This window comes from Sinohyriopsis cumingii, chromosome 9, assembly GCF_028554795.1.
Source record: "Sinohyriopsis cumingii isolate HCF-2022 chromosome 9, ASM2855479v2, whole genome shotgun sequence".
Taxonomy (NCBI): Eukaryota; Metazoa; Mollusca; class Bivalvia; order Unionida; family Unionidae; genus Sinohyriopsis; species Sinohyriopsis cumingii.
Genome location: NC_142969.1, coordinates 117,867,889 through 117,889,872, shown reverse-complemented (window position 1 = coordinate 117,889,872; position 21,984 = coordinate 117,867,889). Strand labels below are relative to the sequence as shown.

Genomic DNA, 21,984 nt, shown 5'->3' with positions numbered 1-21,984 from the left:
CAGTTAAATATTATAAGTTATTGAATGACATTGTTGGTACTTCCTTTGGATAAACCATACTCTGTAGCATCTGTTGTTTGTACACAGGCTACCCTATCGTTTGGATTTTCTCAGTTAAAATCAGTGATAGAAAGTCCTGTGGACAAATAGGCAGTCAAGGTCCTGCCACTGCAGTATTATTTAATTTTAGCCACATTTAATGAAAGTGACCAAAAAATTTACTTGGTTCAGATACCATAAACTTCACAATACTTTGTTGAATGAAACTACACTTACTTCCAATTTCATGAATATTAATGGAATCACTCCTTACCATTTCTGATTACCAGCAATAGGGATATTGCATCATTGATGCTAAAATGATTTCCCCATCGTTTCATTTTGAAAAGAGGGAGGCATGTGTATTCCATTGCATTTTTCTTCTTGCACCTCATGATCAAAATAAAATATGCCTGGATGTGAGAGGACAAGAGAGCTATTTCAGCCTTTATTAATGCTATTTTGTATCTTACTGCCACTGTTTAGCTGAAGCTTTTGTCAAAGAGAGAAAACAGTAATAAATTAAATAATAAATGGAAACTAATAAAATACACACCATACTTTCAGTTTCAAAGTTTGAATATTCACAATATTTATATCCATATAGACTCCATTAGGTTATATCCCAAGAATGAACATTTAGCTTGCTATGTAATTTTCTTTGCAAGTACAACGACCTCTCTTTTCCCAACAAATAAGATTATCTTTTATGAGAAAATACGCATACACTTCCTGGAGCCAGGTTAAACTTACATGAATAAGCACCTGGCATTTCCTTTCTTTGCACGGTACTGTATTCAGATTACCCTATCAGTAGCCTCATTTCCCTATTCCTAACCTCACTAATTTGATCCAGTCTGCTGAATTTTTCACTCAAACAGTTTTTTTTAGCATGGATGACCTTACCACAGCTGTAGCATATTTCATTAGCATTTAAATAACAGGGCAATGCGATGTTCTTGGTTCACTGGAAAATTGTAGCTGAAACTCAAAGGAATTGTTTACTTGATAATGGAATATGGTATAGCCCTTTTACATGAAAAAGATCACAATTGTCAGGTAACTTAACAATACAGATCACAATTGTCCTGAATCCTCACTCCTATTAGGGCATATATTTTTTTCATCCTGAGGTGCTAGAAGAAAAATGCAATGGACTGCCTATTTCTAACATATATTCTAATGCACATATATGTAATCAAGATTAAACAATGTATACTACTAGTGGGGGTGGTGTGATTTGGATTTCTAACATAGCTTTTTTTTAAATTCAGTCATATTGCTACAGTATCAGCAATGTGGCAGTTCATAGTGATGTCTAGCACAGGGGCATTTTGCCATAGACATATAGCATCATATCTCACCCAGTCGCATTATCCTGACAACAGGCTAGCCAATCCTAACACTACCCTCTTAATGCTGACTGCCAAGAGAGGCAGCTGCGAGTACCATTTTTATACGTCTTTGGTATGACTCTGTCAGGGTTTGAGCCCATGACCTCCCGCACCTGAGGTGGGCGCTTTAACCACTTAGGCCATCGGAGCAGTCTATATTTCTAGTGCATGGTGCTTTAGCACAATTGCATCTGATGTATGTGAACTAAATGGTGATGATAATGTAAATATTTTAAAATCTTTGTCAATGCTGGGTACTATGTTTTTTCGTACACACTCTGTTTCACAAATTGAAGATTATTTTTCTACTTTTTTTTCTTAATAATTACATGACATATGATAAAGTGATTTGAATGACCTAATCCATATATATATATATATATATATATATATATATATATATATATATATATATATATATATATATATATATATTTCTGGTCTTAAAGTATGGACTTGTAGGCCTGCAAATATGGAAATATGGTAGTAACTGTCACAAGTATAGAGCAAGTCAGGGATTTGCTCATAATAGAGTCATAAGACCCATTATCAAAATAACATCTATTTACGAGAGAAAAACTAATGATGAAAACAGACCAACATGATCATGAGCAATTCCTGCTTCTAGCTACACAATCATAAGATTCAAATGATCAGACTATGAGATCAGGTCAGCAACTATACAAGGTCATGTTTTTTTACCTTTTGATTAACCAATCGTATTACTGCTTCCATATTTCTAAGAGTTACATCATGAGTAGAACACCCTGATAATGCAACTCATACAGGCTGCTAAAAAGAACTCGTTCCATAACACATAATGCTACTCAGACAGGCTGCAAAAAAGAACTCTCCCTAACACATAATGCAACTTGGACAGGCTGCTAAAAAGAACTTTTTCCATAACACATAATGCAATTCAGACAGGCTGCTAAAAAGAACTCTCCGTAACACATGATGCAACTTGGACAGGCTGCTAAAATGAACTCTCTCCATAACACATAAATGCAACTAATACAGGCTGCTAAAAGCAAGTTGACAGGGAATTCCTGTGGTCACCAGAACATGGACTTTTATTGGAGTCTGACAGATCTCAAATTTAATCAAGTAGTACTCATGAAATGATATTAATATGCAATCACTGAAATCTGTGTTTGTGGAATCTAAATCAAATATAAATAAAGATATACATGCTGAAACGCTGTTTGCCAACTTTATAGCAAAACTTTTTCTCTTGTTTGTGGTCCTGATTGGGATAAGAAAATCAAAGGCATGTGCTGCAGTGAAAAATTCACCATTCTCATTAAAAAATCTTCCCTCTTTGACATCAAAACTGCTGACCAAATTTTGTGAACCTCTATTGTCCTTAGTTGATTTGTATGTTCTGTCGCATGTATGGATTTCTATTGTTCTATAAATCCCTGTTTCTTATGTTGCCCACCCAAAACAATTGCAGAAATAAAATCCTTCATAAAGTCTGGGTTTTTTCTTCATCTTATCTTAGCAAACAATATATGCAAGCTGCAATGATTTGAACGGAAATCAAAGGCGTGATTGTGTACAATTCTCACCAATAATATTAATAATATTATCATTATAATTAATAAATTATTTAATTTATTTATTTATTTATTTAAAGACTGCATAAGAAGTTTTCCATTTAGTTTTGTATTTCTACTACTTTATGCATCTTTTAAATTCCTGGCATAAATTATAATTAAAATTTTTAAATTCCTATGATTAAATTAATTGCAGGATGGGATCTGTATTTACAAGCTCTTTAGAATGTGCTTTTTTAAAATAATTCTATAACCAGTCAGCAGCTTTTGATGTAACTATCAAAAAATGTCAGAAACTATTTGCGGAAAATATAATTTTTCTAAAAGGTTCAATTTTAGTGCATTCCTATCTCATGTTAGTTGTACCTTCTTAAGAGGGTTAATGAATAATAATCAGCATGTCATTTATATGAACCAAATCTGAAATTGTCCATTCAGTGCAAACATTGCAATTTGCAGTCAGTTCCAGTAAACATAGACCTGTTTTGTGTGTTAAAATGGTAACTATTTACACAGTAAAGAGCCAATGCTTCAGGTTTTACAAATGGTGACTTTCTAAATAATAAAGAGCATAAGCTTTAGGTGTTACTAATGGTAACTTTCTACCACTTTAAAAAGTACCCTGGCATGGGGGGGGGGGCTTTCATATATGTACAACTGATGGCAGTCCACCATCTAATATGGCCAGTGTTACTAAAAATATAAAAATACAATTCAAATGATGTTTTTTCAAAACTGCCAAACAGAATTTAGACAGCATCCTGGCATGCAGAGCATTAAAAATTGTTACAAAGTTGCTGATCCACAATCAAGTACAGCTATTATGTGCGTGTGTGATTTGGATTTTTAATGTAGCAATAACAATTTTCCAATCATGTCAGTATGATGTCTGCAGTGTAGCAGTTTATGGTGATGTCTAGTACTGGGGCATCATGTTGCTGACATGTAGCGTCATGTCCCACCCAGTCACGTTATCCTATCACCAGGCGAACCAGTCCGACCACTGACTTCTTAATGCTGAGCACCAGTACCATTTTTATAAGTCTTTGGTATGACTCGGCCAGGGTTCAAACATGCAGCCTCCCACAACCAAGGCAGATACTCTACCACTTAGGCCACTGGAGCGGTCTCAAGTATGGCTAGCATAACTGAGATAAACATTTATATAATTTCCTCTCATAAACTCTTTCAGAACTCGACCAAATTTTACAGGAAATGTTGTAGCATATAATAATAATAAGATGATGCAGATCCATGGCTGCCTTAGCTAAAATAGAAAAGCCTTGAAATAACTTTTCAAAAACTATTAAATAGAATTCAGCCAAACTTGACAGAAAGCATCAAAACACAAATTCCTTTTAAATCTGTACACATTGATCCTGATATGACTGTAGGTTCTAAATTAAGTACAGTAAAGAAGTGAAAACAAAGTAAAATCAACAGTTTATTTCTCTACTTTACAAAGTGAAAATTAAAGTGTTTTGAATTAAACCTCAAATAATCCTAAATGTCCTATCACAAGTCCAAAAGTAATGAATGTCCTAAATGAATAATAATAATCATAACAATAATAATAATAATAAGAAGAAGAAGAATTTGTCAGATATGTCTGCCATGAGTAGAAATAAAGAAACATTTAAAGGACTTCTCAAAGACTGCTCAGCTTAATTTGAACCAATTTTGGAGAAAGCGTTTTCATATCTGAGTAAATAATGTCAGTTCACCACTAAAAGTATACACAACACATCCTGGCTTGGGTGCGATCGTTACTAGACAAATAAATTATGTATGTTTCATTTGTATTGTGTGATTGACCTTTGTCTGTAATTGAGGATAGGAGTATAGGCCTGCCTGACTAATGTCATTTTTTTAAAACATGTTTACTTGGATATGAATTCAGAGACATTGGTTCTGCCCTGGGAGATTCCTGGTGTACCTCATGTTTGTCATTCTTTACCAAAATTGTATTGACTTAGTTTACAACTATTAATGTTCTGGAAATAATATTTTACCCTCATCCGGGACCTCTTATTGTGCTTTTATATAAAGGTTTAATAATGAGAATTAATTATTCCTATCTTAACATCTGTAGTGGAATTAATATTTTTGTTGTAATCAGTTAATATGATAGGATTTATATACATTATTCATTGGAATTACAAAGTGTTCATTTAAATTTGAAATAAATCACTGTTTTGATATTATTATGAATTCGTTTAAAGACACTCTAGAGTTATATCACTGTGAGACATAAAGACCATTAGCATATTAACACATTCCAGGCTATTGGTACATCAGCACATTCCAGATTGGAAATCATGTGGAACACAACTGGAATTCATTTGGAACACTATACTTTTGGACTTGTGGTAGAACTTTTAGGATGACATCTATCTGGGATTTAATTCACAATGCGATAAGCTCCTTTTAAATTTTCACTTTGTATTCTAAGGAAATAAATTATTTGTTGGTTTTAGCTATTTTTCTGTTACGTAGTTCAAGACCCTAGATTTGTAACAAAATGAAGATAGAAAAGTTGGAGAAACCTTGCAGTAGTTGTTTTCATAACATGCAGTCAAAAGCATTGGAAGAAATTTAGTCTTGCATTTGGCTATTAGACTTATGTCAACCAGATGATTGATCTTGTGTTGACCAATTTGTATTGACCCATTTTTCCCACATGTATGCGTATAGTGAGCTTCATGTTCAAATTTTACAGACTATTGTTATGGATCACTGCAAGCATGTGTCCAAGATCCGGCCGGCCTGGAACACGTCCATTCTAAATCCACAGAAATGGCTCTGCTATGTGTGTGGTACAACAGAGAGTGCATGGGTAAGTTATAGATATAAAAAATATTATACTTATATTGCCCCCCCTCCCCCTTTCAAGACTCGAATACTAACAAGTCTGGTTGAAAACTGAACCATAATTGAGTAATTTCCTTGTCACAAATACAAAGAGAAGAAAACAATGGTATGGTATGTAGTTTTTTGTTTCACCCAGGTGTCCGAGGTATTTATCTTCAGTGGTTTAATATGATTAATAATTGTACAATTGTTTATTATTATTATTATTATTATTATTACTATTATTATTACCACACTTGGCCAAAGGTTATTTGAGCATATACATGCTGCATGACTGAGGATCAGTTATCTGTCTGCCCATCCATAGTTACTATTTTTTAAATTCTTCACAGAAACCACTGATCTGATCTGATCTTGATAAAGCATTGCAGGAATGTTCATTATTGTATGCTCTGCCAAAGTTATGTCTGGGGTTGCTCACAAAGCATTGCAGGAATGTTTAGTATTGTATGCTCTGCCAGAATTATGTCGGGGGTGGCTCACAGAGCATTGCAGGAATGTTCATTATTGTATGCTCTGCTAAAATTATGTCTTGGGTGGCTCACAATGCATTGCAGGAATGTTCATTATTGTATGCCCTGCCAAAAGTATGTCGGGTGGCTCACAAAACATTGCCTGGAATGTTCATTATTGTATGCTCTACCAAAATTATGTCTTGGGTGGCTCACAAAATAACAGTTTAGTTTCCATTGCTACCAGATAGAAAACCTGTTTTATACTTCTCCAGAACAGCTGAGCAAGTTTTGAGCAGACATGGTACAGATGTTTCTAAGGACATACTCTGTCAAAATTTTGGTTGGCCCTCATAACATTATAGCAACCTTGTGCAAAATCTGTTTTCAGATTTTCAAGGACAGACTTGGTAAGGATGTCCCTTAGGACATGCAGTATCAAAATTTGACAAGGATGTCGCTTCCGTAACAACCATATTGAAAACCCTGTTTTTATCTGCTCCATATGGAAAATATATTTTCAACTTCTTCTATTGAACAATTGAGCCAAATGTTATCAAACTAGTAGGAATCGTTCTTATGACATGCTCTTTCAAACTTTCATTTAGAGTGTCTGCCCTTGCAATGGGGTGATTTTCATAGTGACCATATGTAAAACCCATTTTTATTTTATTCCCCAAAAATGACTGAGCTAATTTTAATTATACTTAGTTGGAAGGTGTCTTTGGATATATTCCATAAAAATTACCTTCTTAGGAAGGATGTGGAAAATCAGTTTTCAACTTTTCTAGACGATTTTGATCAAAGTAGTCAGAATGTCTCTTATGATATGCTTTATAAAAATGATGTCCTATATGGCACTCAATGATGTGGCTTCCATGAAAAGGATGTGGCACACCATGATGTGGCTTCCATAAAAAGGATGTGGATAATCTTTTTCATTTTAGGTTTTTTTTCTTCTCTAGAATGGCTGAACCAGTTTTGTTAAAACTTGGTAGAAAAGTTTCCTATGATGTGCTGTATTAAAATTGCTTCCATGTTGCCTCCACTAGCAACAAACTCGCTTCCTTTATATCCAGATGGAAAGCATATTTTTCTTGTAATGTTAAAACTATCTATGGAATTATAATCAATGTAATATACAGAGTAATTTATGAAGAGATTGTTCAGTTTCCATAAGAAAAATTACTTCTTGAAAACTTTTAGAAATAAGTCTTTCCAAAATCCTTTTTAAAAAATGACTCTTAGTGTAGTATGACCCTTGAAGCCTCAAAGAATTTTGAAACTAGCGCTAGTTTTTACTGTCAGGCAAAAGTTACAGGCGACACATTTTTATAAAGTAAATTTTTAATTTTTCATAGATACAAGTGACTTGAGCCGCTTAATACCTGTTTTTACTATCTGCGGCAGTCAGTGGATGGTGTTGGTGAATGATGAATAAGACGTTATTCTAACATTATTGGAGCTAACTGCAAGCTGTCAGTTGGCTTTAAGAAGCAATTAAATGTGATCAGTTGTAAATAAGGAATGACCAGGGATATACTCTATTGTTGAACAGTCAACGAAAAGATTCTGTTTCATTTCCACATGTTGTTAATTTATGTTTATTGCAAACTGTGAGTGTGAGGCGCACTTGAGACTGCTTAGTGTTTTAGGAATTATTTACTTAGATGATGCGTTTTTGTGGTCTAAACTTAACTGAGTAATACATGATGCCACTACAAGGATGCCAGTCGTTGACTGTAAAGGGCCAGAGTCACTTATATCAATGAAAAATTTAAAATGTACTTTATAAAACAAGTCTGTATCAAGCACAAATAATATGGCTAATCTAGTTCTGAAAAACAAAGATTTATATCCAGCTGCATCTGAGGCAGCTACCAGGTTACTTGTTGTCCCTATTTCTACTGCACACCTTGAGAGGGGGTTCAGTCGCCAGAATCTGATCAAAACAAACTTACAAAATTCTGTGGGTATATCTACTCAGAAAAATTTAATGAAATTTATATTGATGGGCCAATGTTGAAAATTTTGAGTTCAGGAAGGCATTTAAGAAATGGTGTGGAAAAAATTTAGGCAGATATTGATGAAGTGTCAGTGACATTGTTAATAGAGACTTTGCAGAATTTTGTATTATCAGTTAGAAAGAAACATTCTTATTCATTCTTGCTTTTCATACATTGAACTTGTTATATTTATTAATAATTATTCTTGAGCTTTGAAATGAAATAAAAACATTTCATGGTGCCAAGAAAAATATTTCCAAGGCAGGCCACGATTAAGAGCTACAGAAAACTGAGCTACAAGCTTAATTTCAACTCTTCCGCTCCGGTGGCCTAGTGGTTAGAGCGTATCCCTCAGATTTGAAGTCGGGGTTCAAACCCTGGCCAAGTCATAGCAAAGACTTATAAAATGGGTACTAACAGCTACCTCACTAGGTGCTCAGCATTAAGAGGTTAGAGTTAGGACTGATCGACCTGGTGTCAGAATAATAGGACAGGATGGGACATGATGCTAAATGTCAGCTGCATGATGCCCCAGTGCTAGACATCACTATAAACTGCCACATTAGTGGTATAATAATAATAATGGGGACTTTATATAGTGCCTAATCTTTAGAAGCTCTTAGTGCTTTACAACATCAGACAACACATATATAATGATATTATTACAAATAACAAACACCATGCAATTAGAAAACATAAAAAAACATACTGAAAATAATTAAGGTAGGAAACATTATTAGGTCTTTAAGTTTGCTCTTGCAGTCCAAATAAGTGAGTTTTAAGAGCGCTCTTGAATGCGATCACTGTGTCTTTGTGTCTAAGTTCAGTGGGCAATTCATTCCACATTGCAGTGCCCTGGTATGCAAAAGAACGTTGTCCATATGACTTCATTTTTGTAGTGGGAATAATGAGTATATGATTGTTAGAAAAGGAGCGTAAGTACTTGCATTTGTGTACACATGGGTGAGGTCGGATAGGTATGTTAACCTTGTGTCCATCACTGAAACATAGCACAGAGAACAAATTTTGCATTTGACTCTGGATCGAATGGATGGCCAGTGTAGGGTACAGAGCAGTGGGGATGTATGCTGTGATTGTGGTACTCTAAGTATGATCCGAGCAGCTGTTTTGAATTCTTTGAAGTTTCTGAAATAGATATTGAGATGAACCAGACAGAATTGAGTTACAATAGTCTAGTCTTGAAAGTACTAATGAACACACAAGTATTTTAGTGACATCAAGTGAAAGATATTTGCGAATGGAACTGATGCATCTCAGCTCAACATATGCAGCCTTGCATATGTTCATGACATGTTGGTGCAATGTGAGAATACTGTCCAGAGTGATACCTAGGTTTTGTACTGACTGTGAAGTTAATGTTGGTGTTGCTGATATTTATTGTTTGAGGTAAAGGATGTGACTGAGAAAGTCTTTGGGTTGTGATCAGAATGGCCTCAGTTTTATCATCATTCATCTGCAGCTTATTACATGTCATCCATGATTTCAAATCAGAAATGCACCTCTGTACACCTTGGATGGTAGCATCAACTTCAGTTGGGTGGCTAGATTTGTATATTTGGGTGTCGTCAGCTTACAAATGGTGAAACACTGGATGATGATCTATGACACTTGAGAGCGGCTGAGTGTATAGAATGACGAGAACAGGTCCAATAACAGACCTCTATGGAACAAAGCAGAGAGAATGTCATTAACTACCTTTAGAAGAATAGTTTCAATACTGTGGCAGGGGCAATATGCAGATTGTACATTGCTAAAAAAAAGACTGTTTGAATTCAGATGAGATACAAGCTGGGATAGACAACCTTTTCTAAGATTTTTTTGTATGAATGGGAGATTAGAATATGGTTGGTAATTTTTAAATCATTATGGTTGAGTGTTGGTTTCTTCAGCAGAGGCTTTACAATGGCAGTTTTGAAAAATGATGGGAATTCCCTGGATGAGAGAAAGATATTGATAACATCAGTTAGTGAAGGCAATACTGGATCGAAGCACTCCAGCAGTGATGTTGGAATTGGATTAAGTTCATATGACTTTGGAGCACTTTTCATCACAATTGTACGTACTAAATTCATAGAGACAGGTTCAAATGCTGCTAATGGTTGCCGCTGAAATTCTGAATCCCAACTATGGTGACAAGTCAGTTGAAATTGTGTTGTCAAGTTTATCTCTAATGGTTTGTACTTTGTCACGTAAGAAATTTGCAAACAGGTCCTGAAGGTCAACTAGAGAGAAGGTAGTTGGAAGTGGTGTACATTTGTTCCTTGACATTAGTTTGTTAGTAATCTTGAAGAGCTCTTTGCAGCTGGAACTTTCCATGATCTTAGTACTGTAGTGGGCTGATTTCGCTGCATGGACCATATATGTGATGTTCTTCTTAGCGGCTTCATAGATTTGCTTGAATAGTGAGTCTGGTGGAAAGCCAAATCCTCTCAGCTTTATGGCGGCCTCTTTTAGCAGGGTGAAGCTGGTCCCTAACACTGCTATACCATGAAGAAAACTTTTGAATTGATACTCTGCACTTGGTGGCTGGGGCATGTTTGTCGAGCAATGAACGCAGACAGTTATCAAGTTGTTCTGCTGTAGTAGGTAAGCAAGTTGTTAGGTTTGCTTGGATGTCATGCATTAGTTTGGTTCTATTTATCATACAGAGGTTTCTCTTAGTAGCATTATGACTGAATTATTGTTAAAGCTATGTTAAAAGTGCTAACAAGGGGATGCCCATTAGAAGCAACGATATATCTTTATTGCCTTTTTTGCTTTTTCATGAAAGGTACCATTAAAGCATCTACATCATTTAGGCTTTAATGAAAATTCAGTTTGATTGGAACGTGGCAATGTGACACTAATGTTTCACTTTTATATGGCAAGATCAGTAATATAAGATGGTGATGAGAAGAGCAGCAGAGAGGGACCTTTTGCTGAAACTTCATTTTTGAAAGCTAAAGTTTCCTACGAAAATAAAAAAATAAGGTCACTAACACTAAATCGAAGCCTCTAACTTTACAGAGAGTTTCTTTAATTGGTTTAGTTTATTTTGTTACTTTTTTTTTTCGTTTGTGTTTTTCTAAATTTGTATGCGCATTTTCGTTTACCCACCAGACGTTTCATTGAGGTCGCACCCTCTCTGCTGTTATAATTAACATTATTATATCAGCCAAATATCTTATCAAGACCTACATGATATCTTGTTCTGGGATCATGTAAATAATTTGTTATAAATCTGTGTGGAGTAAATTGTGCCTTTGAAAGAAAGTTTTGAACTTAATCATGTCCATATCCCCACTACACCAGGTCTGATGAATATTTTGCAGAGTATGTGTATCAACTCCATTAAACACAACTAAAATATTACAGTTATCTCTGATCACTTTAGGTATTTGTGTATATCGCTGAGTAACATAAATGACATCAGTATTTTTATGCCTACGTCGAGAAAATGTCCGAACTGGCTTTGTTTGTTTGTCCAGGATTGCATCGTCGTATACGAGATTATTTATAAATCCATCAAGGTCGTCTACAGATGGTGCTTCATCAATATCAGTTATAAGATTTAATAATGTCATCGCCATCTTCATTTAACAATTTTGCATTTTCATTAAATCTTTAAGTACATTGCAACATCTCTGATCATCAACTGACGGAGCTACTAAATGCAACTTACCCCACTATAACCATCTCATTATCAAATTAAATAATAATAGCATTTTACTGGACCAGATGGACCTATTATTATCATTCTGATAGAATTCGGTAATGCTGAAGTATGTTTTACTGGCTCTTGTTTTCATGTTGCTGAGAAATCAATGACATCCTTGTTGTAGAAATATAATGAATAATATGGATTTATATTGTGTTCTTTGTAGAGCATCCACCCCCACACGTGGATTAACAACAATAATAACAAAAAATAAAGTGTGCACTTGCTGGTAAGATGTGGTACAAATAAATATAAATTTATTTCTAATAATAAAATTGGTGGTGATATCGCTACTTCATTAGGAAAATTACCAGGAACTCCATGGGCTAAATACCCAGGAGAAAAACATCTTCCAGGATATAATTATTGTGGTCCTGGTACCCGACTTGAAATCCGACTTGATAAACAAGATCAGCCAAGACCTGGAGAGTATCCTATAAATGTTATTGATCAAGCATGTCATGCTCATGATGTAGCTTATAAAAGTAAAGATCTGCAACAACAACATATTGCAGATGTGAAGTTAATTCATGCGTTACATTCTATAAAAAATAAATCTTTCAGAGAATCATTAGCTAATTGGTTGGTAAGATCTGCAATGAAAGGTAAATTATTATTTGGAGCCGGTAATTAATCAACCGATTCTTGAAATAATGGAATTGATTTATTATCGCCCAAGAGGATATTGGAAGGGTAGAGCAACGAGTAGTAAATTCGCTGATGCAGCAAATGTTACACATTCTGTTGCTGCAAAATGGTTATCATGACAGGCAATATGACAAATTTATTTACCACCACCTAAAACAATTCAGCATGCACATTTTGATGTTAGTGCTCCTTATGAAGTTCATCAAGCAGATATTTTATTTTTACCACGTGATACTATTAAAATTGGTAGACATCAATTAACATACAAATACGCGTTAACTGTCATTGACTTTGCAAGTAGATTTAAGGAAGCAGAACCATTACCAACTAAAACAGCAACTGAAGTTTATTCTGCTTTTGAACGAATTTATCAACAAGGACCCTTACGATGGCCACAACTATTAGTTTGATCCTGGCAAGGAATTTCTACGTGCAGTATCATCTCTGATGAAAAAACATAATGTCAGAATTAGATGAGGACATACCACAATTCGTCATGATCAGGCAATTGTTGAACGATTTAATCAAACATTTGCTGAGTGGTTATTTGGATATCAATATGCAAAGGAAATAATTAAGAAAGATAAGAGATTTTGTACATGGGTTGCAAGATTACCAAGTGTAATAGCTGCATTAAATAATGAAATTACTCAAACAAGTGCCATGAAACCCGTTAATGCAATAACAAAAAAAAAACATACCAATACAGTGACATGAATTTTCAAAACAACCAGTATTAGGTAATGTGACTAAGATATTTATATGAACCTAGTGGATTAGAAAGTGGTAAAAAAAAGAGCGACTGATCCTATTGGAGTATTACGACACATAAAATTACGATCCACAGGTAGACCTGCAATATACAGACTAGATTCAACTGCACCTCCTCTTGTATGTGAACAATTACAAGTAGTTCCTGAAGACACACAATTACCACTGCATTCACTTTTGTTAACTAGCACCTCGACGTCGATTACTTTCAAGACAGGTCAGCAACACATTTTCGCGTGTATGACCAAACTTACTATTAATTCTGTCTACAGTAAATTGTCTTGGATTATTATTTGAATACTGCCACAACATTACTGTGTTACAGCTCGCACAATGATTATTTTCCTGTTGTTTCGGTGTCATGATAAATTCAGCATCGAGATCAAAGTCGAGCTTATTTCTTTTATCACACTGTTTATAACTGACTAATTTGTTTATTGCTATATCATTGCCAATAACATCGCTATTACCAATAGTTTCTGTGTGACAATTCTCCGCAGCAGAGATATTCTTCTGACTCAAGACACTGCAAGATGAACTAAATTTGACCATTAGATCCTTGTGATGAATGAATTGTCATTGCGTATCCTAGCATCCATGGAGTTTTGTCCATAGTTAACACGCTCTCAACAACATTGACAGGAACTAAAACAATATCATTTAACACAAGATTTTGTTTCACTGATAACCCTGGTATGTCAGCGTTGATATTCTGCCGTCGCGTATCAACCAGCCAATAACACAATGGTACAGGTAGATTTGAAAATTTTTCTTAATGTAACATAAATGATTGTTGTTGAAGTGTATCATGAACCATCTTTCTACTTGCAACTATCAAATCATCTGGTCTCCATAAATTCCAAACATTTTTAATAGGAGTTTCTGAAATTATTTCATGCATTATTTCACACTGAATTTTTTTCGGTTATAGTCTGATTAGATCAAGTGCTTTCTGATCATTAGTTATTTTTTCATAATAATCTACAAAATTCCTCAACCATCGATGTTGAGACAATCCAACAAAAAGTGGTAGCTGACCATGATCGCTACACATTATTACAGCATTATTTTTTGTCAATAACCAGTCAAGAAATACTTTTAACGTTTCTAATGAAACAGTACATATTTCATCCCAAACAATAATCCTTGGACTATATTTCTCTCCCATTCATTCAGGAGTCAATTTATCCCCCTTTCATCAAAAGAATGATTTAATATTTCTTTCTTTCATTTCTCTTGCGAGTCTATGTGTAGGTGTCAATACAACTATTTCTGAACAACTGTTCAAGAATAATTCAATCACACAAGTTGTTTTATCGGAACATCCAGGCCCATTGAGATAAATGGTTTTATGTCCAGCTACAGGATCAAATACAGATTGTGCTGATGAAAATTTTGATATTTGATTTTTTGGGGCAATAAATACCCTTAATTTCAACGTCAGTGGATTCAGAATAATGAAGTATATTTTCTTGTTTTATTCTCCTTTCACCACATGATGCATCAGTGCCGATATGTAGTTGTTCTAGCAATCCTATGTTTTTTTGTACTGATATAAAATGAATCCATAGCGACTTTGACAGCAAACTCAGAAACTCTGTTTATCATCGATAATAGATTTATCAAAACGTACGTGAGCACTGAAGATCTTAAATGAATAAATTGCCATGACTCACCATCAGTGTAATTCACAATTGTACCTAATTTAGTACCGTCTGATAAATTAACATTACTTCAACTAATAAACGTATTTCTATTCGTTGTATCAGCAATATAAAATCTAGTTCAGCATTATCTATAATCAGTCATGTACAGTGTCATTTATGATCATATGATCCTCCTTTGGTGAATTTACCAATTATTTTTCTGCCGATCTTTTGTGATTTTATTCTCAATATCAGTTATATCAGGATTTTCATCATCAGAATATTTCTTTTGTTGTGGTAACCAAACTTCTTTCTGCGGACAATATGATATAATTGCTTCACTTTGTTAACAGTAATAGTATACCATAATAATACTGTTGGTGCCCACATTTTTTCTGAAAAATGTTTGCCAAACCAGACATAACAAATCAGATGAAGATTTTCGGCAAACTTAAATGAGTCCATACTAGCAAATCCAGTCAAATCAAGACCTGGTAGTGGTCCATTTATCAATACTCTGGCCATTTCGTGTGTGGGATGTCCAAATCACTCAAAATACTTAGAACACTCTCCCATTCCAAGAAAACTTCCCGGAAAACATGCAACCATATCAACTGAAATAATATCCTTATAATCGGATTTAGTATTCCATAATCCACCATGTCAGTATTCGACACAGCTGCGTTGTCTTTCTTCAAGAAAATCCAATTGTGTTGGTTTCCACGAATTTTAATCTCTAGCAAAATGAGCAGCAACTGATGAAACAGTAAACCAGTTACTCAGCAATTGTTCAGCCCTGGCATCATCAGGGTCATGGGTATATTTCAATGCAAGATTTTTTATTTCTTCATGGAGAGATTCTGTACAATAAATATCTCCATTAGGCCATACAAACTAATCTTAATTTCCATTATCTGAACTTTGAAATAACTGCACTGATACAGGATCACTTTTACTCATATCTTTAATAAAATCAAATATATCTCCTTGATAAAATTTAACAGTTCCATTGCGTGGAAATATTGTTACTGCATTAGTCCACACATGTGCATTATTAACAATAATTTTAATCGAAGCTCCTTTCGATTTATACTTTGATTCATATAAAATCTCTCCGGTTATCATTCTTACTGTTATTGGAAATTTTAATTTCTTTCCTAATTCATTGACGTCTTTGACAGATGCTCCGGTATCTTTAACTATTTCTCCCCCACTCATTTATTATTTTATGTCTTTTATCCATTAAACCGTTTCCCCATATCACGTTTGTAAAATGTTCCGTTACTCGTTTGGCTATACACAATTTATTTTTGAAAATTTAACCCCTGGAGGTTTTTGTCAATTTTGCCTGAAAATCGAGAAGGAAACACATTTTAAAAGCTATTTCTGAACAGATCGGAAAACACCAAATCCCAGGTGATCTTTCAATAACATACTGCCATGTTGTGTTAGAAACATCGTTTTTCATTGGCTGTTTCACTCGCGCATGAGCAGAAGGGTAAAAGTTGGATTTTCTTTATCTTTTCTTCTTTGCTAAATGGAGCCATTACTTTTGTATTGAGACCACTCTTTATTCCAAATGCCCATCTTATCCAACTTTTTGCAAAGGTTCATCTGTCTGTTTGCAGTTTATATTGGTTTGCCTTAGATCTGAGACCAAAGTCTAAAATCCGGACACAAAATCTGTATTTTGTATTGCAACTAGATATTCCAAGATTATTTGCTATCATTGTAGAGCTACATCTGTCTACCTTTCTATGATATCACCCACTTTAGTGTATCTTGCATGACCATGATGCTACAGGGCTCGGCAGTAGGTTACTACCTCCTGCCACGTTAACTCGTTGCTAGGGGTTAATGTGTTAATGCTGGGTTTATCATTTATTGGATAAATTCCATAAATGGCCAGTTACAGGATACGCTTTTTCATAATATGGTTTGTCAGTACCAATCAACATTCCTGGTTTGTAATTTTTACTTAATACAGCAATTTTCTCATTATGAAGGACAAGGTCACGTTTGTCACTGATAATCCAAGTATTGTGTGTTTCTGCTAATACAATAAACTTTACTCTGAAAAAATATCTTCGATTGTCGAGATAATTAATAATCGTTGCTGCTCATTTGTCATTCACTGTAGCATCAACGACATTGTCAACACCATAGGTGTTATGTATGATTTTGAACGTCAACCACACAGGAGATGCACCATCTTTGTTAAATTCTTCCTTGGCATTGTGATTAGTATTAATCAAACTTGTATTCATCGGATCAACCAGAGCTGGCATCGGTAAGTCATTGGATATTCTGTCAAAATTAAATTTATCTTTAGAAGGCTTAATTTTTATTTCTGTCAATTCTTTCATATTATAATTAAAACAAGTATATATATATATATATATATATATATATATATATATATATATATATATATTCAAACAGAACAAATGCAGGTGGCTTATGATAGGTTCTATAGCTCCTTGTGACAAAGCTTGTGTAAACGAATTCTGCGGATATCATTTACAAAGTGTACAGAGAGTGAGTTTATGACCTAAACCGTGTTTGAAGTGTGGTGTTGGAGTCAGAGGAAATATGCAGTTGTGTCTGCATTGTGATGGTAAAAAATACAGAGAGCTCAAAAGATATTATGATTTCAAAAAATAGCAACAACAATAATGACAGAGTTATAAAACGCACAGAAGATAATCTGGCTAGATTTTCAAAATAATAATTTAGACAAATAATCATTTAAACAAACATTATATACAAATGGAGCAAAAGGAATTTATGAAACATCCTATCATTAAGAATTACGAGGCATCTTATCATGGTATTATCAGGAACTGTTGACTAAAAAAACCAGCCTGTTTTGTCACTAATACTGGTTATCTCATGTTTAGTGTTGGGAAGAACAATTACCTTTGCCATAAATTTGTATATGAATGTTTCCGAGGGGTAATCAAAGACAGTCTTGTGATCGATCATATTGATGGAGAAAAGCTCAATAACTCTTTAAATAATTTATGAGCTATCACACAGAGTCAAACTTGCAGATCTGGTAATATGGTAGATGTAAAATAATTAGGAAAAAAAGTTATATCTATAAATACAGATACTGGTGAATAAATAATATTTCAATCAATAAACGCAGCTGGAAAATATTTTGGTATTTGTATGCCTTCAATACGTTCTGTCGCAAATAATATCACTAGATCTGCTTTCTAGAAATATAAACAAAAGATAACTTTTCATTATTGTTGAAAGAAGATTACTCTTGTCGCTTTCTGGTAATATTACATTACTATTTTTATTATTATTTTTTTTGTGTTATTATACTCATTGTTATAATAATTATTGTTAGAACAGTTATTTTATCAATGTGAGGTCTCTACCATCGCCAGTCATAAAATATTTTTTTGTTTATAAAATATGATGATACAATAGTTATTTTATCTGAAACTTTCACTGTTGAAGGGAGATAACTCAGACTCTCTCCAGCAGAGTAATTCAATAATTACCTTGCTTATTGTTACGTATTGATCTCAAGAAGGGAGATAACTCTGCAGCATATCTTTCTCCAATAGAATAATTTAGTAGTTATCTTGTTTGTTACTATGTAATATTTATACATTTATTTAGTTTGTGTATCATCGTAACTAATTTTAACCATCTGTGTGATATAATTAACACAAATAATTCAAGAAAATATTTCACTTACTTTATCAACTTCCAGTGTACTCCAGACTGACAAAAACACAATGAGACTAGCCATCTTCTAGTCTTTTTCTAATATCATTGATTTTCCTTTGCACTTTCATGATTAACTCTGAAAATGATTTACGGTCTCCGATAACACATAATCGTTTATTAATTGTTTAAATGTCTGACATAGCTTTTTTTAATATCTCTGAGTTTTGTGTTAATATCAACGAGTTTTACGTTAACAGTCAACAGACTTCCAAAGAAGTCATCAACAATTTTATTGAGTTTTTGAAAATTTCTACAAAGATTTGTAAACACACTTATGTGATCGTCATACTCAGCTGGCAGCATGGTTAATTTAATATATACTATATTATAGTTATTGTCTACATATTTTTTCGTGTGGCATCTTCATGAGATGTTGGATGTCTTAAAACAACTATTTTATTTCCATTCATGCTGAGTTCGCCTGTCATTATATCACCGGTGGATTGCAAACAATTAGCAATGCTTTTTGCAATTTTATTTCTAATAGTTGTGATTGATGTACTTGAGTCTCTAATTCTACCACTGTCAGTAAATACTGGGAATGTTCTCCTCAGTAGCACCTAATACCCTACGAATTTATGTCATTCATTTGATATTGCTCATCTTTGAAACACCGTGTTTATCCTGAAGAAAAACAACTTCATCTCAGTCAACTCCAGAGAGGTTCATAATATCAGCGAGTTCATCTTTAATCGTGTAATTTGACAAATGAATAGCATCTTTTGTCTTCTTGTCTTTGAAAGAAGATCTTCATAAATATCAACCATTATACTTTAAGATCTGCTTAAAAGAATTAATGGCTACTTGTATAATCATGCATGACTTTATGAGATGGTAATGTTGATGAAGATATAGCATTTAATACATTAATTACTTCTCGACTACATATTGGCAGATCAATTAGTGCTTGTGTTGGTAATGTTGAATACCAAATTGGAGTCTTTATTGTGTTTACGTAATTTATAAATTCTTTTGGTGGAGTCAACCCATACGAATCGAAATAAACAATTCCACATGTATCAATTGCTTATGCCACCCAATGAGTTCCTGGACCAGAACTATTGTCGAGATTAATAATGCCTGATTCAGCATTGTTTGGTTTGAAAGGTAACTGATCATGCATAAAAACACCTCCAAAAAATTTTATATTTAATTTTTTAGCAGCATCAAGTAAATCAAAATTTGACAATGGAAGAATTAACGAAGTGTTTCTGGAAGTTTCCGACCTTTTCCATACCGATAAGGGGTTCCTGGTAATCTTAGGCCTTTCCCCCTTTTTTTAATTCCCTGTCCTGTTGCTTTCTTTAATGCCATTCCAGCGGCAGTTCCATCAGCTCCAAGTACAGCTGCTTTTGCTACAGCTGGAACTCCTGCAGCTATTAACGCTGGTATAGCTGCAAGAAGTGGAAATATACTGCCTGTTTTAATTGAGTCTTTAATGGAACTTGGAGAAAGATGAAGTTGAACTCCAGTTTTTTATTCTAAAGCCTTATTAAAATTTTGAGTTGAGTCTTGGTTAATGATAATTTGTTTGGACCGCCACTAGAAATTTGATCTTTTTCTAGTGTTATTTTTGTTTTGCATTTACTTGCAAGTTTTGTTTGTAATTTTTTCACCTGACCAGAAGTCAGAGTGACATTAACGTGACTATATGACATTCTAAATATCGTGAGCGATTTAATTACATGTTTTCTACCTGTGCATCAATAACTCGAATTCGTCCACCAACACCTTCAAGTAACATCGCTTTATCTGAAAGAATAACTGCAATTGCTCTGTAATTAACACCACCAGCTGCGTATACACAAGTTCGAAACTGAATATCAACGACAGATTGTCCAGATAAATCAAGATGTTCCAGCGAAAAATAATAAATCGGATACAGAATTTTAAAATCAAACTGCAATATTTGTAAACCAGTATCTATATTTTGATCATGTCCCATAAATGTCATTAAACGATATGCACCAGCTATATAATTATTTTCAAAATTTAAAGTTATATTTTCAGATGGTTCTCAATGTCCATTTATCCGTAAAGAAACTTCACTAACATCAAAATTGTCAAATGTCATATGACTTCATTCTTGATTATCTAATTGATTAGCATTTTGTAAAGTGATAAATATATGCCGTGGCACAGAAACTCCTTGTTGTGATGCTATTTGCCATGTAAATAACCCAGCAATATTACTTTGCATGCTATCTGTGGTCAATTTTAACCACGATAACAATGATTTACCGCCCTAATCCATAAAAGAAAGTAATTTTTGTTCATCAGCAAGAGATGGAGTCATTACTGGCATCCACAGTGAAAGTTTAAATAATATTACTCTACCAGCAGCAACAGCGGCTGGTCACCAAATAGCATCATTATCATTTCCCTTTCCTACAAGTACAACTGTATGTTTTGCTCCAAAGATAACTTTACGTATAGCAAATCCTAAGTTGTAATTTGGTCTGGTGTTAATAATCATGTTTTCAGCATCAATGTCAGCAGCACCTGCGTTGTTTCTTGGTCATCTTATATCATACTGGTTACTTTCAGGATGATCAGCGTTATCTTTGGCGAACATCATTGATGGTCTAGCTGATCTTGTATAATCATCTGAATATCTTGCTAAACCTAATATCGTTGTAGCAACAACATCTTTTTGAATTTTTTCAATGTTTTTTCCATCAATCATGTACGTAGCACCATCAAACAATGCCAAAATACCATTATTAACAAAACCAACTATGATATCAGCTCCATATGCTGTATTAAGAGGAACGTCTGTTACAAGTTTTCCTACTTCAATAAATGCTTCAGCAGGTAAGAAATATCTACTTGTATCTTGAACTTGTAGTTCGATTCTTCCTTTATGCATTAGGTACACGTGCATCATAAGAATAATACTGATAATTGCGGATTGATTATCAGTAAGAATTGGTGCATGCATATCGAATGCTGGATCGGATATGTGCTTAAACATCTTATATAACTATCATCGTCTAACACGAAGGCCACTTCTGAAATAAAACTTGTATTTGTTGGCATAATTTCATTAGTTAACTTTGTACGAACAATTTTGTTAACAGCCAATTCTGCAAGTTTTTCATTTGCAGCTTGATTTATTATTTTACTGATT

General features: G+C 34.1%; 1 protein-coding gene across 2 annotated transcripts in view; it reads left to right on the top strand.

Moving 5' to 3' along the window:
• The window catches only part of LOC149792540 (ubiquitin carboxyl-terminal hydrolase 44-like), a 109,070-nt gene that overhangs the window by 1,075 nt on the left and 86,011 nt on the right, over positions 1-21,984 (top strand). For both annotated transcript variants that reach the window (XM_089971186.1, XM_089971185.1), the window contains exon 2: positions 5,712-5,828. In XM_089971186.1, the coding sequence (XP_089827312.1) occupies positions 5,721-5,828 (108 nt within the window). In that variant the 5' untranslated portion in view covers positions 5,712-5,720. The remainder of the gene's footprint in view (positions 1-5,711; positions 5,829-21,984) is intronic.